Source organism: Myodes glareolus, chromosome 2, assembly GCF_982192425.1.
Source record: "Myodes glareolus chromosome 2, mMyoGla1.1, whole genome shotgun sequence".
Taxonomy (NCBI): Eukaryota; Metazoa; Chordata; class Mammalia; order Rodentia; family Cricetidae; genus Myodes; species Myodes glareolus.
The window spans coordinates 74,459,504-74,487,138 of record NC_142027.1 but is presented as its reverse complement, the minus strand read 5'-3'; the positions used below and the strand labels follow the sequence as shown (position 1 = coordinate 74,487,138).

The 27,635-nt window shown below is 40.2% G+C and overlaps 1 protein-coding gene across 1 annotated transcript; it reads right to left on the bottom strand.

Moving 5' to 3' along the window:
• Positions 1 to 233: 233 nt before the first annotated feature.
• Tmem207 (transmembrane protein 207) lies at positions 234 to 27,357 on the bottom strand. Its single transcript, XM_048453917.3, has 5 exons — positions 27,094 to 27,357; positions 25,255 to 25,292; positions 19,185 to 19,229; positions 18,239 to 18,384; positions 234 to 5,627 (listed from the first exon to the last, which is right to left on the bottom strand). Exons 1-5 carry the CDS (start codon positions 27,166 to 27,168, stop codon positions 5,500 to 5,502), a joined length of 432 nt encoding a protein of 143 aa, XP_048309874.3. The 5' UTR covers positions 27,169 to 27,357; the 3' UTR covers positions 234 to 5,499.
• Between the last annotated feature and the right edge of the window lie 278 nt (positions 27,358 to 27,635).

The window sequence follows — 27,635 nt, the reverse complement described above, 5'->3', positions numbered from 1 at the left end:
ACCTCATTGTTGCTTTGTTTTGCTCAGATTTGTTAAAAGTTTATATGAAGAGTAGCCTAACTTCAGGATTCACTTCCCATTAAATTAAGTCCAGCTAATCAGCTGGATATGTAGGTAGGGTTTTGCCCTCTGGTGGATGCTTAGGGAAAGAGCTATAGCAGAGAGAAAACTAAACGTCACTAAGTGGGAAGAAAAGTTAAAAACATAATTCCATTCAAGTTAAAATCCAAGACAAGCAGTTAAAATAGAAATTTTAATGGGACATCAAGCAATCAAAATGTAGGGGCAGATTACGAAGACAACAGGAAAGCAATGGGGTTTCACTTTTGAAGGTCTATTTTAAGGGTAAGATAACCATGGGATCTAAGTCAGTATTATCATTTTAATAAACATGACTTTCCCATGGATCACAGAGGATATTTATTGTTGATCTTCTAAGTCTCTATCTGACAGTTAGAATAATTTCAACTTCCCATGCCTTATTCAAAGGCAGTTCCTTGAAATCCTATTATTATGATTAAACACAAGAAGTAACATTTGCTGCAGGCATATTCCAAGAAACACTGATGCTTAACACATGGAAGACATCGGGTATCTTTTAAACATCATATAAAAACAACCTTTGATATTCAGATATCTTTATTTTTAAAATAATCTTCTAGGAAAATAAACATTATTTTTCTGCCACTTCAATCCACCTGCATATTCCTTAGGCTCACACTCCTCTCCTAACTATGTCTAATCAACAGTATTCCATCCAGCTAACTATATACCCACTATATGTATTGATTTGGTTTGAATTGACACACCTGTGCAAGTAGCTTTGGAACAGGTACTCATAGCTTCAACACCGGTGTTTGCTGGTAGACTGAATCCAGTTGCTGAATCATCACCACCACCCCTCATCACTAGCTTCTCCCACCATTTTCTAGGTATGAATTATAACCACAACCTGGCATCCATGTGGAGTGTGATTTGAGATCCTTATTTCATAGCATATAAAGAAGAATCTTTTCCTAAATTTATTTACTTAAGATAAATTTAATCGCTATCCACATTCCCTGGCTTAATGTGAATAATCCGTTGGTACATTATTTGTAGTTGTTACATCCATTGTACACATTCCAGAAGTACAGAGGATTTGAGCCCATATATAATAGACAGTAATCAAATAAGAGTATATGGTATACCCATCTCTCCAGACACTTGAGAAAGAACTCTGAGCTTTTCTTGTCTTCTTTTTCTCTTTTCTTCCTTCGCCCCTTTCCATTTTCAGGCAGAGGCTATGTATGTAGTGCAGACTGGCCTCAGACTCACACTTGGTAGTCTCGTCTCAGTTCCCCAGTGTCCAATTTACAGCCATACAGGATCATATCTGCTTTCGATTTTCAACTAAGCAAGTAATTACCCAGATAATCAAGCTCTTCCGCAGTCCTGGAGTGTGTGTAAAAGATGAAACTACCTGTATTCCCGTCTCCTACGCTCACTTAACAGTCTGTGTTTCCTTGCATCCTGACTTCCTCTGTGGGCTTGCAATTCAGAGTCATTACTGCCAAGGCATCCAGCTGCTTAATTGTACGTCTAAGTAAAACAGCACATACATTAAGTCAAATAACACTATAGACTGGAGATGAAAACAAATCGGTGCTTCCCGGTCTGCGTTATCCCCCACACAATTACTTTGCTGTCCAGCCTCTAGAGACAACGCTCTGCTCTTCAGTTCTTGATGTCTGATGTCAGATGCCTGAGACGTTACAGACGATGTACTTGGACACTTTCCTTCCGCATTCATTTTCTTTCTGGCTTCTGAGAACAGGCTTAGGCCTGATGTCACAGCCTGCTACTTTACTTCACACGTCGTCTTCCGCCTTCACTTGGCAACTTACAATACACTTTAAAAGACTAACAATTCTAGTTTATGTAAACAGTATCAGCTACAGTATCTATAGTTGATCATTTTAAAACAGTGTCGTATATATCACTCATAGCTTAATCATCTTTTAGTGAATTCAACCTCTGCTTTTTGTGGTTTCAATAACTGCTCCTATACTTTGCTTATTTCCATATTTCAGTCACGGTTTTGCATCCTATTTCTCTCTGGAGCACGCCTCTAAGAACCTGTTGCATGCCACTCCCATCCATGTTCTCACTGGAGTGACTCTGCTCAGGATGGCCGCAATGCTGCATCCCTTAATTAACTAATTAATATTCCCTGTCAAGTGTGGATGAGCTCCACACTCCTACCTTGGTGCTTCTGCGTAGTTTCAGCTTGGAGTTAGTTGCTCACCTATTCTCCATTTCTTCTGTGAAGACACTGCGCAAGCAGAGCAAAGTGGACACTTCAGTCAGCTCTGAGGAGAGCTCTGGGCTCCTCTCTTCTCTTTTACGATACCACTGTCCTGTAGCCAAAAGTCCTCTGTTCTCTTTTTCCTATTGCTATTTTTCTTCTGAATTAAATACTTAAGTACATTTTTTACACCTTTATCGAAGACATAATATCTTTCTGAGATGAGGGCTTGTTCACTCTATCACATTCAGCTTGAAGTTAGGAATAGTCAGGTCATCAGATAAGGAGGGACATAAAGTTTGATGGTATAAACACAGACAGTTCATACAGCATGAAGTCCTCCTGAGCATCCGCAGACCACAGCACACTGATGCATTTCTCTAGACTTCCTTTGTCAGTGGATGCAGCCTAAGTGGATGAGTGAGCCCTCATCTCTGCCCATGCTCATACCCATGAGGCCTCACACCCATTGGATGCCCACGTGGCTGTGTATGAGACTTCCTAGAATCTAGGAACAGGAATTATAAATGTTATTTAAAATACACACTAAGTTCCCAATAAAGTGTTTCAGACACATGGTACAAATCAGTGAATGATGCTTCTCCCCTGGAAGAATTGCCATTCTAGCCAGAGAAGACACATTTGTCCCCTGAATGCAGTCTAATTTCAATGTTAGTGAAAATTAGCACATATCTGGAATTAGGAGATGGGCTTTGCCAAAGGAGGGAGTGGCTGTAATTTAAATTAAAGTAGGGTATTTTAAATGTGCCCTACTGAAAAGGGTGGCATGCTAAAAAAATGAGGGGGGTTGCGGCAGTTTTATTATATGGGGAAGGGGGAGGCAAGTAAAATACGCAGCGGAGTTAGAGCCTAACGACACAAAGCCTAAATGAAATGAACACGTGGTAGCATTCCGAGCATCCTAAGGAAGGAAGACAAGATGACATCAGCTTGCATGGAGCTATATGCCAAGTTGCGGTATCAGGAGAGTATCAGATTGCTAACATCGTAAAAGACCGCTCTCCATATCAAGGCAGGATGTGAAGTCCGTGAATGCATGATTGAACAATACCACTTCAGACAGTAGCACGCTATTCAGCACTGAAAAAAAATGCGCTATCAAGCCGTGAAAGACACAGAAAAAATTTATACACACCTTAAACACTCCAAGAAGCCGAGAGGGGGGTACTACATCTGTATGATTTCAAGTAAGTGCTCCACTGGAAAAGGCAAAACAGGGGAGACAATGAAAAGATCACTGTAGGCCAGGAGTTGGAATGGAGGTAGGGACTTGGGTTAGTAGAGCGTGGGGATTCTCAGGACAACGAAACTGTAAGATATTGTGGTGATGGTGCTGAAAATCATAATCAAACCATCACACCCCCAGAATGTACAGCGCAACATTGTGTGATGATGTGCGCCAGTGCGGCTTCATCAGGAGAAGGATGTAATCCTACGAGACCCTGCCTACGTGTGGGTACAGGAAATATGGGAAATGTCTTTGCTATCATGTTTAAAACGGTGGGAAGGTGTCATGCTGTCATGCTATACAACAGAGATCACATGGGAGATTACTGGAATAGGAGATTGAGGTCAGAAAAGGGGACAGAGAAGTGGGCAGAGAGCGGGTAGAAGAGAAAGAGAGGCAGGTGGAGAGGCAGGAGGTGGGCAAGGCCTACCCTTTTAAAAGGGAAGGTAGAGAATGTGCACAGGAGATGCTCTTAGTGCCTGAAGCTGAGGACATATCCTGTCAGGACCCCAAGAACAGGCCAGTACAGATGCCTGAATACTAACACTACTGTCAGGACCCCACGGGCGGGCCAGTACAGACGCCTGAATACTAACTCTCTCCACTTCCTCCTCAGTATTTAAGCAAATCTGAAACTAGGAAATAATTTCCTGGCTTCTGCGTTGTCAATAGGATGGATACTCGAGAACGAAGATGGGGGCGCCTGGATCAGTTTCCATCTATTGTAGGACTCCAGCAGGGACCAACAGTGGTGGTTCATACCAGAGAGAGGTGCTAAGTGGGAAACTTTTAGAGTCTGGAAATTGTGAATCGAGGATCAACAAGATTTTCAGACAAAATCGTTAAACGAAGTAATACAAGCAGAAGGTACAAGCCCTTGACTGAGCTATAGGAAAGTTAGAAACTCTTTCCCAAAGCAGTTTTGAGAAAAGATTTGGATTAGGTTTAGTCAAGCAATCAAGTATATACGTCAATTATTTCATGAAACAAGGTCACTATCTGTATCTAGCTAGTGTGGAATCTGATGAATTATTATTATTATTATTATTATTATTATTATTATTACTACTACTATTATTATTGAATCTGATGAATTATTATTATTACTACTACTATTATTATTATTATGCCCTGCCTCTGTCCTTGCCAAATGATGCTTGAAAATCTCAAGCTTCTACTTCTTCTGTAGCAGTCTTCAAGCAAAAAAAAAAAAATCTATAACAAAGTTCCTTCCTATTTTGCTGCAACAAATGCAAATCCTGAGGGTCCTGGAAGAGATCAGGCTGTGGAGTTCACATTTTCCAAGGACAGTGAGACCCCTCCCCTTTTTCTCTCAGAATCATTGTTTCTGCCAGTTCACATCTTAGGCAATCTTCTGCTTCTAGGTACATGTTCTTTCTTCTCCAGCTGGGGAATAAAACTTCTTGTGTTGAGACTAGTCATCTTTCTTCTCCATTTCCATTCATTTTCCTCTGTCGATTTCAGAGTTAGGACGTTCTTCCCGTTCTCTCATTTTATCTTTAAGTCAAATACTCACCCTCTTAGGCTCGAGCACCATCACTAAACTATTTATTCATTTTTAATGACTTGCTGTCAGAGGCTGGCTGAAGATGGAGATGTGGAGGCATCATTTAATAAGCTGTGGAAGGCAGTGGGAGGCAAAATTAATGCAAATGATTCCTAGTTCCCATTTCTGCCTCCTTCCAAACTAAAATGTGAGTGTTGTCTGGTCTAAATGTGCAATCAAGCTGTGCTACAGAGTCCACCAATCCACACAAACATCACTATGACCATACCACTCCTCCTTCCATCGACTCTTTTGTCTGCTTGTACTTGCTCAGACTCTGAGGTCTCCAAGATTTGGGTCTCCAAGAATTTCCGCTAAGTCAAACAATTTGCCTAACATTGGTTGTCTCTGTTTAGAAATAGTTCTAATACATTCCACTTCCAATTCTGGGTACAATCAGCTTGTTATAAGAGTCTCTTCATACGGAGGTGGAGGACCTAAGGCACTAAAACATGGAGCAGGACTTAGTTCAGTGTTTGGAACAAGGCCGATTCCAGGTGTTGGACTTCCAGCCATTTCTGTCTCTGGGAAAAGAAAAGAGGGGGTATGAGTTACCATTCAGGGGAGTATACAGGCAGTCACAGAGCAGATGAGTCTGGCCTTTCTTGCGTCACTGGGGCAACAGAAATTTATTTGTGCCCGTGACAAAAACATTATAGCCACCTTTCTCAACACACTAATAGCCGAGTCACTATGAGGATGATCTGATAACACCAGCATGACCAACGCATCAGGGAACATTGACAGTGCAGCAGCTGAAACCAGAAAGAAACATTCTCTTGGGGACCACAAAACCGATTCCTCCAAATAGTCTTGCTGTTTTTGCTAAAGCTGATGGGCTAATAGGAACCCCAAGTCTCACTAGGAACATTAGACTATTACTAAACTCCACTGTGTCATAGTTAGGTTCTCAAAATATGACAAATACAAACACTGCAGTATTTCCTTGGAAAAAGGAGTAAGCGTGTTGTGATAAGTGATGACAATCTTGCGCTTAAAATGCATGCAGAATAAAGACAAAGCATCCCAAATTGAAGAACTTTCAAGTTGATGTCCTTATGTCCAGATTATGTACAGCACAGTCATTAAAAAGCATTTGCTTTTCTAATGTGGTAACCTTGAAAGACCTTGAATGCTTTCCAGTGGCTCTTTCAGAAATCAGTATTTCCTTGAAGGACTATTTTTGAGTCACTGGAAAAAAAATCAATAGTAATATTTTATAACCTTCTCTTTTTGCATACTTATTCTTTCTATCCTGGATATTTATCTAACTCTGGATTACTTTGACATTTTTATCTACAAACATAAACTGAAATACAACATTCCACATATTTGCATATTGATTATGTCTGCTTTTGAATTATAAGGATGGGGTCATTAGTCCATCTAGAAACTGCAGGGGTTACAAAAATAAAATAATTTCCCTCTGTCCTCCAGCTGAAGAGGTTCAAGAACCTTTCTGAAAGGATTCAGAGTTGTTAGCTTCCAGAAGCTTGTGAAGAATATACTATACATATTTTACCAGTGGGTTCAGAGTACTAGTCATTAGCTCACTGCAAGAATCAGTCTTCCCATTATCAAATGGTACTTTATGTGTATTATTATCTTGTTGGTTCTCAGTTATTACCATTAAATGAGAAAGACAGAAGTGTATTGAATATATTTAAATTTACTTCTTGCTCCAGGATTTTTTTTTAGTATGATTTTTTTAAATTGAATATCCCACTCATATGCTATATATTTATTTAGCTCACTTTTCTCTTCTTCAGCAAAAGGATAATGATGGTGTCTATCTCGGTAAAAGCAACATCAACTGTCTGGAGATGGGGTGGAGTTTGATTGGCATGTGCAAGACCTAGGTTTAATCCCCAGGAAAGGATTTCATAGCAAAAGCAAATGTATGTATAATGTTCAAAATGAGCCAGGCATACATAGCACCAAATACTGTGCCGTGTTAGGAACATGTAGCAATTTAAATCTGTAACATTATTTTTATCAGTTCCACTTCAATGGTTATTTAATGATTTAAATCATCTTTATCATTATTAGATATGGCAAAAATCACTACATAAAAATTTAGCAAGGTAAAACCTTTTGAAGTACATAAGCTTGGACTGACGTCAGCTAAGCTGGGCTTCTCCGTCAAATAGAGTTGCAGCTGATTTTACACAGTCCCCTTATCTCAGTAATTACCTCCTTTCAGAAGTATGCAATGAACGGTAGCCATTTTCCTGGTAGACTGTTGCTAATGTAGTCAGCTCGAAGTTGGCAGTAGCTTAGCCCGATGCCTGGGAACATTTGGCCAGTGTCTTGACACATTTATTTTTTAGGCTAGGTTTAATTGATTTCTCCTGCTGACATCAAAATTGTGATCCTGGTGATCTGATCCTGACAACAGATCGCTGTGATGGGGAAATATTATCTCTTTACTACAAATTTGCCTGTTACTTTTATGGCTGTTAAGAAAGCCATTGGTACTTTATCGGTAAATTAATTAAACCAATGATCTCTGAAAACTTGAAAACTGAAGATATACCTACTGCTATCTTTTTTGTTCCCAGAGCGTGTTTATATATAATTTTATGTGTCTTGGACTGGGTGGGGCAGGGGATTTATTATCTGTTTGTTTGCTTGTTCATTTATTTATAGGGCATGTACAGAGGCCAGTGGACAACTTGTGGAGGCCACTTCTCCCTCCCACCAGGTGGCTCTTGGGGACTGAACTTAAGTCATCAGATGTGGCAGCAAGTGCCTTTACCCAGGCAAGACATTTTGCTGCTCTTATGTTATGTTTACCTTATAACAAGTTAACTCTGTTTAAAAGCATTGAGAAAATTCTATGGCTTTCCTAGTAAACTGTGGTCTGAAGGACACACTTAGTTTTCAGCTTTGTAAAACCCACACATTGAGTTATTATAATTAGAATTCAGATTTCTTACATCACTGATAACAGTTCCAACAGATTTCACTTATATTAACATACTTTTTCTATATCTTTCATTTCTTACCCCTCTTTGCGAAGTGGGGAAGGAGGATGTCTCACTGCACAAGTTCCCTGGAGGCCTTTGAACTTACTATGTAGTCCAGGCTGCCGTGGAACCTGCAGTCCTCCTGCATAAGTCTCCTGAGTACTGGGATTACAGATAGGAATCTCTACGCTTGGTCATACTCCCATTTTCTCTCTCCTTCCTCACGTAGAGGATAGCTAAACAGCCTATGGCAGGCAAGGTTCTATCATAATACTAAGCATGTGGCTTCATCTGTGAACGCCTTTCTTTCAGCATCTTCAGAATATTGGAAACAATAGCAAAGTTTCAGAGAGCTGTTGGGAGGAGCAAGTAAGAGTGAAGGTATGTATTACACATGGGAAACACTGAATCATATGCCATTCACAGGTCTTTCCACAAACTGTGTGAATGAAGCCCATCTTCTTCCCTTCCTGATACCCCATATCTCTAACAGATCCTGTAATAAACGAATCCTGAGCCACCCATGGGGGACAGACTTGGACATGCCAAGGCTTGTTTCTAGTCTGGGTCCCTCCAGTCCTTTCTTTTATCAACTAAGAGCACTCACGTTTAATCAGGACTAGAAAACCAGAAGGTCTTTAAAAAAAATAGGAGAAAGAAAAAAATCGTGCATGAAACTGAAAACAGAAAAGATGGGGTTAGAGAGATTTCCAGCTGGAAGGCAGTTTACCTGGGCCATCAGCCCTGAGAGGCTAGGATAGATTGAGCATTCCAGGACAGACAGAGTCAGAGGTACTTATCAGGGACAAGTGTGACCCCACCACCCATGGAGTGAGGGCAGGAGGATGGCTGTAGGCATCACAGTTGACTGGTATTGTTCATGAAAGTGAGTACAAAGGGGGAGCTGTCTCTTATGCTGTCTTCTAATGAATGTCAGCTCACTTATATACCTTACCTGTCTTCCACTCCCTCCCAAACCTTCATTTTATTACCCTTCATATCACCAAATGTCGACTTCTTTATTAAAATGGACTTCTATTCAGCTATTCAGATTTATTGCCTTACTTTCCATGAGATCACACTTTACCCTTAGTTTTAGTGAATCATTTTTATTAATACATTTGTAAAAAAAAGCTTGACATAACTTTTCGAATACAAACTAAAGCACAATTAATCTAACAAACTAAGATTCTTCAATTTATTTTTCTATTTCTCTATTTTGACATCACTGCAAAATCTATTTCACTGTTTTAATGACCTTACTTTACTTAATAGAATATAGTAATAACTGATGGAGAGCCTTTGCCTGTCGTTGGTTAAAACTTCCAGAGATTTATTTATTGGAAAAAGATGCCATCATTGGACCAGATGTTCCTGTGGTCTGCGGTGTTTTACTGAGGTCCCAGGGAACTTTCTCAGATTTGATAGCTCATCAGATATCACTATAGTCTGTGCTGGCAACATCTTCTTTTAGTACACATTATATATACAGATACAGAGTCCTGCGACTACTTTTTTTCTCTTTAGTATTTCTAATCAAAGAGATTGGCAACTTGAATGTTGTGAGACAATGGTTTTGTACCCTGTCACTTGTATTGTTTTCATAAAAAATGCTGACTGTCCAGTAGCCAGGCAGGAAGTCAAGATGGAGCTAGAAACTACTGTCAACAAATGGTGCCAATGTGGAGAATCACATCTACATAAAATCTGACAGAGCTTGAGAAGTTATTCTAGACAAAAAAGAACAGAGCTAAGCATGACTTCTTGATAGCAGTATTTATTCAGGTGGGCTCCATTTGCAAGAGGCAAATGTCTTATTTAAGAGAGGCTGTCTGACTCAGCTTCAGCTTGCAGGCCTTTTAAAAGGCCCTGCCACAAAACACTTAAATGGTGTTTATGAATAGCCAACAACATGTTTCTTGGTGGCAGGACCTTGAAACTCCACAGAGTTGTGGCAATAAGCATGACTCCCTCCATCCAGTACCTCCACCTTGAGGCTAGACTCTCAGAAAGAAAAAAAATTGAGTAATCTAGCTGTCAAAGCCATAGCTTTATAGCTTTAATCCTAGACATATGGCTTAGGAAATTAAAGATTCATGTGGTCAGAAAAAAGAGAGATATACAGTAAAGATAGATTCAGATGGGAAAAAACCTCTAAATGGTTTACAGTGTGCTTAAAAATATGTGTAGGCTTTAGAAAGAAAGGAAAAAGGATAACGTTCTTTTAAAAAGAGAAGAAAGAAAGATAAGAGAGAGCATAGTTGGGTATGGTGGCACACACCTTTAATCCCAACACTTTAATCCCAAGGCAGAAGCAGGTGGATCTCTGTGAGTTCAAGAACAGCCTGGTATACAGTGTGAGTTCCAGGACAGCCAAAGATACACAGAGAAACCCTGTCAGAAAAAGACAAAAATTAAAAACAAAAAAAATAGAATTTAAAATAAAGACACATAAAGATGGAAAATACACAGAGAATCTGGATACTGTATGTTATTATGTTGTCTTTAAAATGTTTTATGGCTGAGGAAGAAGCAAAAGCTGTTAAAAGACATTTGATTATAAATGCTATTGTATTGGATTAATCCAATATATGTATTTTGAAAATGGTTTGACTTCAAAATTGAAGTCAAAAGGTATGTTACTTTGAAGAAGAGGTTTTGCTTTTCTTTCCACAGGAAATGAGAGGCTGTGGATTCATTCTGGGTTAAGAAAAATCAGGTTTGATCAAGGAAGACCCCCTGGAAAGTCTCTGATTGGAGTGGATGGTCCAAATGATCCAATGTTTCAGAGGACCTCTGTTGGAGTTTCCTCTGAGTTCTACATCCGGAGCAACCTCAAGATTGCTGGCTGAGATGATCAAGGCTCACACAATATCCCAGTCAGGATTTGACTATAATCCTAAATTTTCTTTAAGTCCCCATAAGATTATCAGCACCCCCATCAGCAGGAAGTATCCTAGAAAACTATGCCCACATTACCCAAAAATGTATTATGGATGTTTGCCTTTGTTTAGAATGTTGGTTACAAGTTATTAAGAATAGTGGTCAGGAAAAAAGCTAAAAAAGGAGATTTGATTCAGAATTCTTATTTTGAAATAAAAAAGGGGAGAGTGCTGTGGGACAATGATCTTGCACCCTGTCAGTTATATTGTTTGAATAAAATGCTGATTGGCCAGTAGCCAGGAAGGAAGTATAGACAGGGCAACCAGGCAGAAAATAAAGGCAGGGCGACCAGGCAGGAAGTAGAGGCAGGGCAATGAGAACAGGAGAATTCTGAGAAGAAGAAAGGGTCAGTTGGCAGTCATCATCCAAACATGGGAAGCAAGTTGAGAATGCCTTGCTGATAAAAGGTACCAAGCCACAAGGCTGACACAGACAAGAATTATGGTTAATGTAGGATGTAAGAGTTAATAAGAAGCCTGAGCTAATAGGCCAACCAATTTATAATTAATGTAGACCTCTGTTTGTTTCTTTGGGACTGAACGACTGTAGGACTAAGCAGTACCGAAATCTCCAGCAACACCTGAATGATGTAATATTGTCAGGAAATGCATGCATGTAAAATTGCCTATTTTATATATTTTTGTAATAGTAAAGTTCAGTCAATTCTTGCCTTTAATAATCAGTTAAAATTTTCCTCTTGGCTTTTAATTTTTGAGGCCAATGTTCATGAGATCCTGAGTGTCAAACCTCTGACCCTTAGGTCAGAATGAGAGAGCAATTTCAATTAATATATGCAATAAATAGTAATATTAAAGTGAAATAACTTTAAAGAAATAAAACAAAAGTCTAGGAGGAACTGAAGGTTAATACAGCAAATGTACTATATCCATTAAGAAGTTTCCAGTGGTTTACTTCCCACATCATGTGTCTACTAGGGACTTCCTCTGCGTGTCAGAGATGGCAAAGAGTCAAGAACCCTATTTTATATTCTAGTTGCTCATCAGTGCCATTGCTATGATTTCTATTCATTTATTCCCCTTTCTTAATAGTGGATGTTAGGAAAACTCAAAAATGCACTCCCATAACCTTGAAGTAGGCCCATGAATTGCTCAGTGACTGTGCTTGGGGTCAAGCGAAGACTCAGGCGAAGACTCAGGCTGTGAGCATATGCTTTGTAGGAGGTTGTGGACGGAGAGATGGTTGTTTTGATCCTTACAGAGTTACAGGATCTCAGAGGGCTCTCTTTTCTGGGAGAGTTAATGTACTTAGAAACAAAACAGATATGTTCAGAATATGAAAACATCATGAAAGTCTCGTCAGTATATAAATACAGTGTCGGTCCAGGCTGCAAACTGTCCCAAAATATTAATTCCCTGGAATCTACCTCCTGAAATGGCTAGTTGACACTCCCTAGGAAGACAAAGAATGCCACTGTCTAAATTGCTTTCCTGTATTTTGTTCCTGAAAAGAGAACCAAGAATACTAAAAGGCAGGCATCTAGGTCGACATTTCCATCTCTGGAAGGGGAGCACCCACAGACAGGCTGGGGGAGGGGCAGAAAAGGAAGGGCTGCCCTCTGCCAACTCAGAGTCACCAAGAGAAAAGTAGATGAGAAGAAGCAATTGAGCCTTCCACAATGCAAGCAGTAGAAGAGACACTGTAGAAGAGTTTAAGATTTCTCTTGAAGTGAGAACCAGAAGCATTACCAACGGGCTTGGGAAAAATGATGGAAAATGTCAGGAATTAAGATCCTAGAATGCAATCTATAGATTCAATGCAATCCCCATCAAAATCCCATCAAACTTCTTCACAGACCTTGAGAGAACAATAATCAAGTTTATATGGAAAAACAAAAACCCAAGATAGCCAAAACAATCTTATACAATAAAGGAACTTCTGGAGGCATTACCATCCCGGACTTCAAACTCTATTACAGAGCAACAGTATTGAAAACAGCTTGGTATTGGCATAAGAACAGAAAAGTCGACCTATGGAATCGAATAGAAGACCCAGATATTAACTCACAAACCTATGAACACCTGATTTTCGACAAGGGAGCTAAAGGTATACAATGGAAGAAGGAAAGCATCTTTAACAAATGGTGCTGGCATAACTGGATGTCAACCTGTAGAAGAATGAAAGTAGATCCATATCTATCACCATGCACAAAACTCAAGTCCAAATGGGTTAAAGACATCAACATTAATCTGACCACTTTGAACCTGATAGAAGAGAAAGTGGGAAGTAGTCTACAAGACACAGGCACAGGAGACCACTTCTTAAGTAGAACCCCAGTAGCACAGACAATAAGAGAATCAATGAATTAATGGGACCTCCTGAAACTGAGAAGCTTCTGTAAAGCAAAGGACACTGTCAGTAGGACAAAAAGACTACCTTCTGACTGGGAGAAGATCTTCACCAACCCCTCATCAGACAAAGGTCTGATCTCAAAAATATACAAAGAACTCAAGAAACTAGACACTAAAACTCTAATAACCTAATTAAAAAACGGGGTACTGAACTGAACAGAGAATTCACAACAGATGAACTTCGAATGGCCAAAAGACACTTAAGGTCATGCTCAACCTCCTTAGCGATCAGGGAAGTGCAAATCAAAACCACTTTGAGATACCATCTTACACCTGTCAGAATAGCTAAACTCAAAAACACCAATGAGAGCCTATGTTGAAGAGGATGTGGAGTGAGGGGAACACTCATCCATTGTTGGTGGAAATGCAAACTTGTGCAGCCACTGTGAAAATCAGTGTGGCAGTTTCTCAGGAAATTGAGAGTCAACCTCCCTCAGGACCCAGCAATTCCACTCTTGGGAATATACCCAAGAGATGCCCTCACATACTACAAAAGCATCTGTTCAACTATGTTCATAGCAGCACTATTTGTAATAGCCAGAACATGGAAACAACCTAGGTGCCCCTCAATAGAAGAATGGTTAAAGAAGGTGTGGAACATATACACATTAGAGTTTTACTCAGCAGTAAAAAACAATGACATCTTGAATTTTGCATGCAAATGGATGGAAATAGAAAACGCTTTATTGAGTGAGGTAACCCAGACCCAAAAAGAGGAATATGGTATGTACTCACTCATAAGTGGATTCTAGCCATAGTTAAAGGTCTTTGAGCCTATAATTCGTGATCCTAGAGAAGCTAAATAAGAAGGTGAACCTGAAGAAAAGCATATAGTTATCCTCCTGGATATTGGAAGTAGACAAGATTGCCAGGCAAACTTGGGTGCACGGGGGGTGGGGGGTGGAAGTAAGGGGAGATGATTAGAGAGAAGGGAGAGGGGGAGGATTGGAGATGGCTTGGGGGAATGGGATGGGGGGGAGGGAGGAAATATGGATATGGGAGCAAGGAAGTATATATCTCAACTAAGGGAGCCATTTTAGGGTTTGCAAGAGACTTGATTCTGGAGAGGTTCCCTGGCCCAAGGAGAGGTCCCCAGATTGTTCCCTGGGCAGCAGAGGAGAGGGTGCCTGAACTGGCCTTGGCCCATAACCATACTGATGAATATTTTGCATATCACCATAGAACCTTCATCTGGCGATGGATGGAGATAGAGACAGAGACACATCTTGGAACACTGGACTTAACTCCCTAGGTCCAAATGAGAAGCAGAAGGAGGGAGAACTTAAGCAAGGAAGGCAAAACCAGAGGGAACCTTCATCCGACGATAGATGGAGATTGAGACAGAGACCCACATTGGAGTACTGGACTGAGTCCCCAAGGTCCAAATGAGGAGCAGAAGAAGGGAAAGCATAAAAAAGGAAGTCAGGACTGCCAGGGATGCGTTCACCCACTGACACAAGGGGACTGATCAAATGAGAGCTCACCAAGGCCAGCTGGACTGGGACTGAACGAGCATGTGATCAAACCAGATTCTCTGAATGTGGCTGACATGGGGGCTGACTGAGAAGCCATTGACAATGGCACTGGGTCTTGTTTTGTCTGCATATACTGGCTTTTTGGGATCCTAGTCTGTTTGGATGCTCACCTTCTTAGACCTAGAGGGAGGGGGGAAGAACTTGAACTTCCCACAGAGCAGGAAACCCTGACTGCTCTTAGAACTGGAAAGGGAGGAGGAGAGGGAGTGGGGGGAATAATGGGAGGGTATGGGGAGGAGAGGAGGATGTGGAAATTTTTATAAATAAATAAATAAGTAAAAAAAAATCCTAGAATGCAATTCCTGCCATCCAAGATTGGCCTTTAAATCTCTGTGTGTTCGGCTGTATGATGGGATGAACTGGCTAGGTTATGAGCACTCACATTAATTTGTATAGCTACCTACCCCCATTTCATAGCAAAGGTTTATTAATATATGAACTAAGAGAGAAGGGGGAGAGAAAGGGAGAAGGGGGAAAGGGAGAACAGATCTCCTCTAAGAGAAATGATGAGTACTTTCTGAAGCTGACATTTATGAAATAGAGATAAGGTCGAAAAAGTCTCAAATTATTGTTTAGGACTTGGTAGATCTGAAATGCAGATTAGCCTTTTTAGAAGATGATTTATTTCTGGCATTTATTTATTTATGTTTATAATGAGTCCAGCCTAATGCAGAGCTCATAATTCTAAGGCCCAGGTCTTAGGGACATCTATGCAGATTCCTGAGGTAATGTGTTGGATTTGATATTTTATTGTCCTGCTCTGAGACTGGACAGGCAAGTTCAATGTCACTTCTGAGAACAACCATGCAACAAATAGAAAGACAATACTACCCATGGCTATAACAGCAGCCTTTAAAAACTGTAACCAAATCATTAGGAAAATGCTATTTAAAATTCAGGAGACTTTTCTTAAGATTTAAGGTAGCCTGATAGAACAGTTGTCTTCAGAGAGAGGGAAGAAGCAAGGAAATAAGGTTGTATAGTTTTTTTTTTTGATTACAAGTTTTCTCAGCAGAAAAAAATTACATTTATTAACTAACTCTATTTAAATAAAGAAAAGAAGATCAATATTTCCATGCATATCCCTTTGACAAATGTTTTGTTAGGTTAGTGACCCTAATTCCCTTGATGCTACATGAAAAGCAATTTTTATTTTAGGAGAAAGAGCTATTTATTTTTATTGTAGAATTTAATTATCCTTTCCCAAACAACAATTTCTCAAATTGATAGCGTCTTATCCTTGTTAAATAATGGCTTCATGCTGGGAAGCATATAGACAAAAATAATCACTAAATATTTTTCATTTAATATATTTTGGTTAAGTCTTTGAGAATTTCATTTATGTGTACATGATCATAATTGCTCCAAATTCTCCTGGAAACTACTCCCAGATCCACCTTACCTCCCCACCTATTCCCAGATCCACCCCTAACTCCCCACCTATTCCCAGATCCACTGTCACCTCCCCACCTACTCCCAGATTCACTCTTACCTCCCCACCTACTTCCAGATCCACCCTCACCTCCCCACCTACTCCCAGATTCACCCTCACCTCCCCACCTACTTCCAGATCCACCCTCACCTCCCCACCTACTCCCAGATCCACCCTCACCTCCCCACCTACTCCCAGATCCACCCTCACCTCCCCACCTACTCCCAGATCCACCCTCACCTCCCCACCTACTCCCAGATCCACCCTCACCTCCCCACCTACTCCCAGATCCACCCTCACCTCCCCACCTACTCCCAGATCCACCCTCACCTCCCCACCTACTCCCAGATCCACCTTCACCTCCCACTTACTTCCAGATCCACTCCTACCTCCCCACCTACTTCCAGATCCACCCCAGCTCCCCACTTACTACCAGAGCCATCACTCCCTCCTAACACACTCCCAGAGCCACCCCATGTCCCCATCTATTCCCAGGTCCGCCACTACCTCCCCACCTACTACCAGCCCCACCTCCAGCTGCCCACCAACTTCCATATCTACATCTTCCTCTCTTCCTATTTCCAACTTGTTGTCCTCGTTTTTGTTTCTAATCACCCACCAAGTCTCGTTTGTGCTGCATGTGGGAAGAGACCGTCTACTCGGGCACGACTAGCCTACTCTGCTATCTCACAGAATCTGCTAATTGTCCATAGCTCCTCAGGAAGGAATGGTGTCCCATACACCCCTCTCTCCAGGCTGGAATTTTGTCTGACTTGTGTTGCGCTGGTCTTTGTGAACTCATGAGAGTCTGTGTCCTCTCAAGGCCAGAAGACACTGTTCTGCTCCAGCCCTCATAGGCCTCTGCCTCTTAAGATCTTTTGGCTCTCTCTTCCTCAGTGGTCCCTGAGCAATAGCAGGTGGCGATACAAATGTCCCCTTTTGTGCCTGAACACTCCAGGGAAGCTTAAGACTCACTAAATCTCACGAACATTACATACTCATGTTAAACCCTCTTAGCTTATGTTTTACCTTTTTGACATAGTCATTTGCTTTTCTGTTTTATATATTGAAAATCCCACACTGACCCAAGCTTCTGAAAGTTAGCCAAGTTAATTTTTATGAAGAACTTTTTGGTTAACTGTGTGAGAAAGTAAAATCTGGGAGGGAACATATCAACCATCTCTGAAAGGAAGGGGCAGTGCTTACGGGTTAAGAAATGATTATCAATTGCAGCTACTCAGAAACAATCAAGCGATAAGTGGTTTTCACTCTGCTTACTGAAAAAACTGACTGCTACAAATAACTCTTTTTCTTCTTCTTCTTCTTTTAACCCTGAACAAAAACTGGGAAATGATGGCCAGAGTATATTTTGGGATAGATAGGACGAGTGCTGGTAGAACCGGGAATCGTTGGTGTTTCTGCAGACAGAGAAAGTACATCATAGCTGACTTTCTTGTGCCCAATCTTAATGATTTTAGATTCTATATTGGCAACTGATACTTCAGAAAATATGGTTCTGTGTTACTTCAGATGAGTTAAATGAGTTTGCAAAGACTTAATGATTAAGATTTTAACTATGGCATAGGGTGGAGCGACGCCAAGGCCAAAAGATGCTCATCTGAACTGTAAGTTCTACCACCCTCTTTAACTGTCCATCTCCATACATTTCTATCCATCTGTTGATTGACCAAACTGCTTAGGCTCTGTTGCCATTCTCTGTCAGTCAGTGAGGCACGTTTCCTTCCTGTTGTCTATTTTCCTCTTGTATGGTCTCTCTTCAATACATGCCTTTGAGTCTCCCAATAGGGATGCATTTTTCAAGTGTGTAGATCTGCTTTGCAATGATAGTTTTTCAAGGACTCATAGAGGAAGTAGCAGACAACTCACCATAAATGAAATCCAAGTCTCCAACAGCAAAAACAGCCACAGTGCGTCTGGGAGAATCATCTATTCGGCACCTTTTCAGCCAGGACCGGAGACAGAGAAACACTACTACACAGAGGAGAACCACCAAGAGTATCATCAGTAGGAACCTGGCACCAAAACAGAGAAGTGAGGTGGAGAATTCAGGAGTATGCGTTTCTGTAAGTGCCTGGGAAGCATACAGGGACTCAGCTATGCTCAGGTGCAAGCAAACTGGAATGTCAAACTACAGGAGCGATTGCCCATCTTTCTATATCGTCAATAGATCTGGAGGTCTTCAGAAAGAGCCGGTGCTAATAACTAGTGACAAGCATTTTTTTCTTTGAAAACTAAGGGTTAACCTAAAAAGTGAAGTCACTCTTTCCTTTCCCCCTTCCTTCTTTTTCCCTCTTTTCCTTCATCTTATTCACCAATTCAATATTTGAAGTATAGGGGTTAAGGATTCAAGATAGACAAGATAGTGTCTCTGCCTTGGAAGAATTGAAAATTTTATTAGCAGCATTGGTTGATGTTAGGTTTGGAAGATAGAAAAGTTGTGATTTAGGGAATTAGAACTGCTTTAAACTTTCTGGAGGATTATCTCATTAAAGACACATTTGAGTATGTTGGATGGGTATTTACAACTAGAAGTGGAAGAATAATTTAGAAAGATTTCAAGAGGGAGCAGTTACTTTATCAGTAATAAACTCCAGCTATAGAATAAATTTAGAGTCTTGAAAACAATAGATTCTTTATCATAGGAGGCATTTGGTAAATATTGTCTTGATATTGATATGTCAAAACTGTTGATTCATACTCCCCTAAATTTCCCTTCAGCTGGTGATTATACATGCTGTTTCAAATTATCTAGGATAACAAGTGTACATGGACATCCACATGTTTTCATAAAACAATCTGAAGAAATCCTTACCAGATATACCAGGCATCAGACTGCTGGTCATCATAATTTGCACACCTAGTAATAAAGAAAGGGCAGTAAGTGTCTAGTTCTAGACAACTAGAGGTGATTCTTTGGTGTTTTAAATTATACACATAGATTTTCCCCATAATACTCACCTGCTCACGCTCCTACAGATCTGTTCCCAATATACTAAAAGAATATCTACCCTGTGTCTACTGCATTCAAGCCACTGAGAAGACAGGTTAATTTGGAACCACTGGATATGCAAAGACAACACTTTGTTGCTATTGCTCTGATCCCAAGTCATGGAGAAATTAGTGAGGAGCATCTTAAGGTCAAAATGTCAGAGGCATTAGGCAGACAATCATTACATCATTCTTAATATGCTTCTTATTTTTTTTACAGACACCCAGAGTAGAACCCTTTATAATTCAACTTCTCTAAGGAGGGTTTAATCATCTGTGTTACAAACTTCTAGGGTGTGCACGTGCATGTGTCATTCAATTCCCAGTGGCCCACTACACTGAGAAATATGGTACACTGAACACAGAGGGATAGGGATTTCTTCCAGACCTCAATACACTAATGCTGTCATGGTGTCTTCAGAATGCACAATTGGGAATACTGGAACCCAGGGCCTTGGCCAGCGTCTGAGAAGGTCTCATTTTTGTTATCTTCAGGCAACATTAAAGTGACTCTGAGAGCTTTACAGCTTGAAAACATTTATTGTCTACGGCTCCCAGCAGCCTCTGGGAGGTGGCGCACCAAGTGTTCCATATGCTGGTCAGAAGTCACGCACGACACATCTGATGTGACATCACGGTACTTAGAAGACAAAAACATTTCACGAAGGCAGAATTTGACTTAATTTTTTGAACTTTGGATTTGGGGTTTGTCTTGGATACCTGCAGTGGCTAGAAAAGTTCATAATCACAGGTGGCTAAGAGGGAAAGGGACATTCAAATGTAACTTTTAAAAGGATCCTAAGAGATCAGATGATGGTGGTACATGCCTTTAATCCAAGCACACACTTGGGAGGCAAGAGGCAGGTAGATCTCTGTGAGTTCAAGATCAGCCTGGTCTAAAGAGCGAGTTCCAGGACAGTTAAGGCTACACTGAGAAACCCTGTCTCTAAAAATACCAAGAAAAAATAAATTAAAAAGGACGCTAAGAAGCTGCTGCTGGTGGTGGCTCACACTTTTAATCCCAGCATCAGGGAGGCATGGACAGGCAAATCTTTGTGAGTCGTGAGTTTGAGGCCAGCCTAGTCTACAGAGTGCATTCCAGGACAGTCTGGGCTACATAGAGAAGCAATTGCAAAAATTTAAAAACATAGTATGATACTTAAACTATGCTGTCCTAACCCCAAAACAAAACAGTAATTCTTGTTTTAGAGATCTCCGAACTCCTGGCTAGGAATATGGAATATTTCATCTTTCTTTAAATAGAAATCTCCACCTCTATCCTTCTCCAGTTAAGATCGTCCACGTGACTTAAAGTCAATTATAAATGCCGAGTGCCTCCTTGTTATGTGCAACTTTTGAGCCATTTAACACGTAGGGATTTCAGGGTCAAGACGGACCTAACTATTTCATTCTCTCCTTCAGTGCACTTTGCACCCCCTGGTGGAGGTTCTGATAAACAAATGGTCAGGAAATCTCACTGTAGAAATGAAGTCATGGTGTATTTTCACAATGTCTAGCATTGAGGGAACATTTATTTCGTTCTTCTCATTTTAAACATGCAGATATGATATCCAGAATGAGGACAGACATCAGTTCCTGGACGTAGAGAATTCAGGAAGACGCCTACAGAGCTATTCAGGAGCAAGTCTCAGCTAGAAGATGTGGGGACATTCTTCCTTCTTGGATTCCAGCCCTTTCCCAAATTGTGTTTTGCAAAAGCATCTTTCGAGCTGTCACATGAACTTGAACAGTATTATAACTGCTTAGATTTTAAATATAATATTTTCAAACTAGGAACAATTTGCATCCCTGAAAATAAAGCTATCCTTGAAGAATAGTCAGCCTAGGATACTGATGTTCAGTGGAAACTAACAACCAGTCCACTAGCAAAGAAAGAGACTGTGGAGTGTGACGATCTAAATAAATACACTGGGAAACCAGAGTACTTACTGGATAAGGGGTCAATCATGAAAGTGGGGAGGCAGAAAGGGTCTAAGAGCCAGAGTCAGTGAATGTCGGCAATGATACAGTATTTGATGGATGTGGAAATTAGACACATGAGCTCACAATGGCTCGGGATGCATGTACAAATCCTGCAAAATATTAAGCCAGACAAATTCCCAGCATGGAAGGGGATGGGCTCACGAAGTACCACCAACATGTTAGGAGTTATTGACTGTTGTTAGCTACTGAGAGAGGGAGAGTCCCTTTTCTTCAGGTTTGCAGGCCCCGAGAGGCTGCTCATTCTCCAAGAGATGAAGTCCCATAGCCATGCACAAATTGGCAGCATAATAAAATGGACTGAGTGGATGTGAAAAACCCAGAGAGTGAACGAGAAAGGAGGGAGAAATGCAAGAATTTGGGAGGAAAACGTAGAGGAATTGGAAGTATAGATTGTATTCAAACACATTATATGCATGCATGAATATTTTCTTGTTTTTTTATGTGTAACAGTCCCGGCTATTCTGGACCTTGCTTTGTAGATCAGGCTGGCCTACATAGAACTCACAGAGACTAAATGCTGGGATTAAGAGCTTGTGCCACCACATCCGGCTGAATATTAAATAAGACATTTAACTAAAAGTTTTCAAGAAAAAGAGAAAATATGTGGGGGAAAAGGTACTAACAGATTTAAGGAAACGCAGCAGAGAGTCGCTGCCTTGCTCCTCTGCCGTTATCATCCAGGGTTTACTACAGCAGAAACTGCTGTGCACCGCGTGCCTAGCTGCCGCGAATTTCTCTACTTTCAAATCCCCAGTGACACAAGGAAGGAGCACATTTCTCTGTTCCTCCTGTAAAATTGAGGAAGCTCAGCCCTAGGTGAAACGGCTTGTGTGGCATCACTGTCTGGGGGATGCAAGAGCATAAATAGGAATGAACTAGACATGGAGGCCTGTTCTTGTGATAATGCAAGTGGGAACCTCAGGCCTCACATTTCCAAATGGAGTCTACGCCCAGGATCTTTTTCCTAAACGCTTTAAAGGAATGCCGGGAAAGAATCGAGGAGCAAGTTCAGGGAGAATTCCTGAAAAGAAAATAGGCCAAGCGTGACACGGGTCAGCTGACTGAAGCAGTAAATCTCATATGAAACAGTGGGGCTGACCTCTGACCCTGATCTAAGCTTCCCTACAGTTGGGGGAAGGAGAAAAAGAAAGTCATGGAGAGGAACGGAGTGAAGAGCTGCTCATCAGTTGTACAGCCACTCCTTGGAGAAGCCAGGAGGAAATTCTGCTAGTAAGAGGGACCGTGTCTTCATAATATTCCTTGAATAAGTGAAATAACAAATTGTCTGGGTTCCTTTTCCTTTTGAAAACTAATTTCTCGCCATGAGCCAATGTGCAGGTCAACTATAATAATTTGGAGTGGGTGAGGTGTAAATTGTACCATCTAGAACTTGACTGTAAATTGCACCATCTCTATAAAAACCACAGGCTGCTTAGTCTTCAGGTATTTCACCAAGCATGTGAGAAATCGAATTAAAGGTTGAATATAAATATGTCCTTGCAGTCAAAATACCGGGCACTGAATTCTCAGTTCTGGGTAGAAATTTTGCCCCTTCTTTTCTCTCCTACTTTACTTAGCCATATCTTTACTTTCTGTGACAGGGTCTCACCACATACCCTAGGTCGTGTATGGATTTTGTAGCCCAATCAAGTCCTGACTTGAGATACCTCAGCTTTCACTCAGAGTTCTGGTATTATAGGCATGCACCAACACGCCTTGACCTTTTCCTACTATTAAATAAAATGTTTAATCCACTGAACCAAGCAAATTGCTGGCACCTCATTAAGAAATTTGTGTAATTAATTTATAAAGTCATTTTTATACATGTATGTATATATAACATTTGTATTTTGTAAATCACTCTTTGACAGTGTAATCAGTTAATTATGGAAGAAGAATGGATTAAAAGCATAACTAATTAAAATAAAAGGGGTCTGCATCATGTTTTATTATATAAAATCAATTATAATATTTAGAAGTTATATAAATCAGAACAATGTATGATTCATGCTAAAATTTCAGCTACAACTATAAAACGAGCAATTCCTATCACAAAATTTCCAGTATTTAAAAACAAATTTAAGTGGAACTCATAGTCAAGTACTTTATAATGCTCTCAAACGGCTTTGGAGAATCTAGGAAGTAAAAGTTGAGACACTACAAAATGATGTCTTGCTAATCCGAATCCTTTTCTTCTCAGCTTCCACCAGAGCAAGCTTCCCCATTTCCAGCACTGCCCTTCCTTAGTTTCTTGTCCTTCTGTGTGTATGTTTGCAGATGAACTCTGGCCCAGCTTTTCTCTCTTATCTTTTTCATTTTAAAGCACATCAAGAGCTAACCAAGCCTATCGAACTCTCCTATAATCTAGTGAGCTTGTGTTACTTTTTATCCAACGCAACTGGCATTGGATGATTCTATTCTTTTATTCTGGTAATGTATTTAAAACAATGGTCTCAGATCATAGAAATGGGTCTAAATTAAAAGTCTTTCCAATAAACACAGGCAAAAAAAGAAACTCTTGTTTGGATGTGGAACTTTTGCTTTTTTCTAAAATAGCCTGTCTTTTTTTATAGATTTATCCAACGAACACAGTCTTGTGCAAGTATTGCATCTCTCTTCAATGGACTTATTTCTTTTATATTATTTCCCTGGAATACCAGTCACTTCCTTATCTTGTCTACCTTTCTTTCCTGCTATTTTTAATGTTATTTGAAGAAGTTTCCGATTTTTACTCAACAGAAAATAAACGAGGGTAAAGTTATAACAGACACTGAGATGTAAAATTGCTTACCAAAGAAAGCTCATAGTTAAGCATCAGCTAAAACTGTGCTGTAGAATGATTATCTCCCTCTTCTCCATTTATTCCACATACAAGGACAACCTCAGAAGCAATAAGGAAGCTTTTAGACTTCCCAGTACCATCCCTCCTTGTACTATTGATTAGATAGTAGAGTCAACATTTAAGGCTCTTCCCAATCATAGGAGTCTATTATTCTGGGTCAAGGAAAAAACAAGAAGGCAAGGTGTGGACAGACTTGAAATTCAGAGTCAAGCAAACTCTATAAACAGCTGATCAGTCACAAGTAGCAGAAGACAGAACACAGTAGCAGGTCCAAAAATTAATGTAAAGAAACAGCTATGAAAGGGCATGCAGATGCTGAAAGAGCAACCCACACAGTCTAGCAACAGGATGATCTGAAAGACTGAATGATTCCAGGCCTAAGGACAACTCCCACTTGACCCCGTCTCTTGCTTTAGAGGCAATGCCCACAGGCAGGGCTTCAAGAGGATGAGGCAACGATAATTGAAAACAGCTGGCTGGCAGAGTGCTGCACCCAGAACACAGCACTTGGCACAAGTGCTTTTTTGACACTTACACTCAGTCACACTGCATTAGGGTTCCCATTCATCATCATCAGCATTATTAATGGCACCTTCTCATCTCCTGAACAGAATTCTGAAAACCATTAAGCCTCAAGAAGTAGGGAAATGAATCAATTATTCACTTAATTTGCATTCAATGCCCTTTGAGATGCACACATAACACAGGATAAGATGTGGGTTCATTGGCTGTATTTGAAAATGAACTGTTTGGAAACTGTTCCTTGCAACTGCCACAGTTATGAGTGTAGGGGCAAGGGAGGAGGATGTCACAATACTTTTGTGGCCTAACAACCTTGGGAACCTAATGGGAGGAGAACTTGAGAGCCTGAAGATAGCTCTGTTACTTATTAAACAAAGTGATCATAATGGCCATAGCATTCCTTTTTTTGTTAGAAATTATGTTTTTTTTTCATGAGTACCCTTTGAAGCTTTTTAAATGAAGAGTCTGACTCTTTGAATTTTTCAGATGCTAAATAAAAATATGGAATATCTTGTTATTTACTTACATTTCATTTTCTTCACACGATAGATCTGAGAGCACCAGCTGAAACACATATTTAGAACAATAAAATCTAAACATTTCATCGGTCTAATCCTTTAATGAAAACAGTGCCTGGAGACAGTGTGATTTTTACATCACTTTTTTTTTTAATTAAAAGCTTTGCAGCATTGTTTAATGTTGGTACACAGAGAGTTTTAACTGGGGAAAAAAATCCTCTGGGTAGATTCTCAAACTCAGTAAGAGCAGAACCACTGAGATTCCCATGCATACCCAAGAGATGGATCTCAACAGTATTTGTTTTCTCTAGAGATTTTGTTTGATCTCGAGAGCCATTGGGACCCTTGAATTTCTTTGTTTTTTTATTTTAGTGAGAGGTGTGAGGGTCATGATTTATTTGAGTATGATTTTCACGCAAAGGAAAGATTTTTCCCAGGCAGGGAAAACAGAAGTCAATCCTGTTGGCTTTGATGGGAGTTAAGTAAACATATGAAAAGGGTGGCTTTAATCACCGAGGTCAATTTATGGTTGCACGATATTTCTGTTTGGGAAAAACACACATAATGAAATTTTCTCTTTATCAAAGAGGAAATATTTATTTATCAAAAAGTACCGTTTGAGAGGTCCAAACCCTAAACAATCTAACAAAAATTATCTTAGTTCTCAGTGTTGAGCCTTAGAGGCTACAACATTTCACACCCAAATCACAAGGAAGATGTTTCTTTCTGGAGACTTCTTGTGTGTTCCTCTGACTTTTTATATTGAGACTCCTTTGTACAATGTGAAGACTTTTCACACATCTTTCACAAACAGCAGTGAGAGTTAATGAGGCCAGTTAAAGCATTTACTTTTCCAGACTACTATATACAAATGTAAGTACAAATAAGATGCCACAGTATTTCAAGCGATGGTCTTTTGGATTTGTATGGGATTTGTGTTTCCCGCTTGATCCCAAATGTGCCTTTTTCAGCACCTAGTATTTATGCCAGATGGAGCAATGGATTGACCATCAGAGAGCATGAGAATGAGCAGTTTATAAGCACAGAAGATGAGTTGCATTCTCTTTTGCTGGAATGCTGCAAAGAGATTTGCATACTAACCGAGAGGAAAATGAACATTCAAATTCTGCCTATAAAGAAGCTTTGTTTATGAGTAGATGCAACCGTTTGGGATCTAGTTTAACAGATAAAACAATTGAAGCTAGCATTTCCCTTTCAAGTCAGTTCCTACTCTCCTCGTTCTGCTGTACCCTTATTGGAGTGCATGGTATCTCATTATTACCACTGCACGGCCAGTGCATTAACTGCCAAGTTGTTATGAAATAATGAAAGGAGAAATTTGTATGCCATAGATCTAAATCTTTCAGATGCATTGCATTCAAGTAACAGAGACACAAGTATGCCATTATTGGTTAGAAAGAGATGCTGGCACAGAGTAACCACAAAAAACCCTGAAATGGTTCTGTCTGTAGCAGCCAGCACTGAAAACCTGTGAAGAATCCAGTGAGTTGAAGAAATTGATAAACATTTTCTAAATTAATATAGCTATAGCATCTCTGTGTCAACAGCACTACTGAGTTTAAAAACATCCCAAATCATAACAAAGTGAAGCAAAGTGTACATCACACCTCTTATTTCTGTACCATTGCAGCTAAGTAACAAAGAAGTGAGACTGAGGTCATGAATGTTTTGGTTTTCCGTCTTGGAGCAATAAAAAATATAAAACATGGGGGCTAGTCATACCTGGAAGAAAGTTCTTTACTCGCAGTAGTTACACAGAGGACAAAAACACAGCAAATCAAACACTTAGAGAACCACAGAAAGCTCCCAGAAGTATTGATGGTTACCTGGAATGGTAGCAAGCACAGGCTTCCTATTGTTGCAATTTTGGAAGTGACACAGAAAGGACTGGATCTTGACATACTAAAAAGAATGATCTGCCCAGATAGCGTGGCTTGCTCACTCTGATGTACTCTTCTCAAAATGTGTTAGCAGCTCTATGTTCTGTGTCCTCCCGCAGTAGGCATTAGTGATGAACTATGTGACCAAGAAAGGGCATCCAGGGAAAAAATGTTTGGTGCATGCTCGCAGGTACTAAGAGCTCAAGGAGTTTAAGGTCAGAACCCTGGTGCTGTTTGTCAAGGCTTTTAAATGCTGACCTGCAAAGCCAGCTGACTGTTTGAATAACTTTCAAAATTCAAGCACATGTTTTATTGCAGGAGACATTATGAGGTCTTTCTTTTTTCCTTCCTTCTTCCCTTTTCCCTCCCTCCTTTCCTTCTTTCTATCTATCCACCTCCTCCTTCTTTTAAGCAGAATCTCACACCTGGAAATAGTTACTCAATTTTCTATGCTTTGCAGATCTCATCTTTGCTCTTCTGTTTCTACG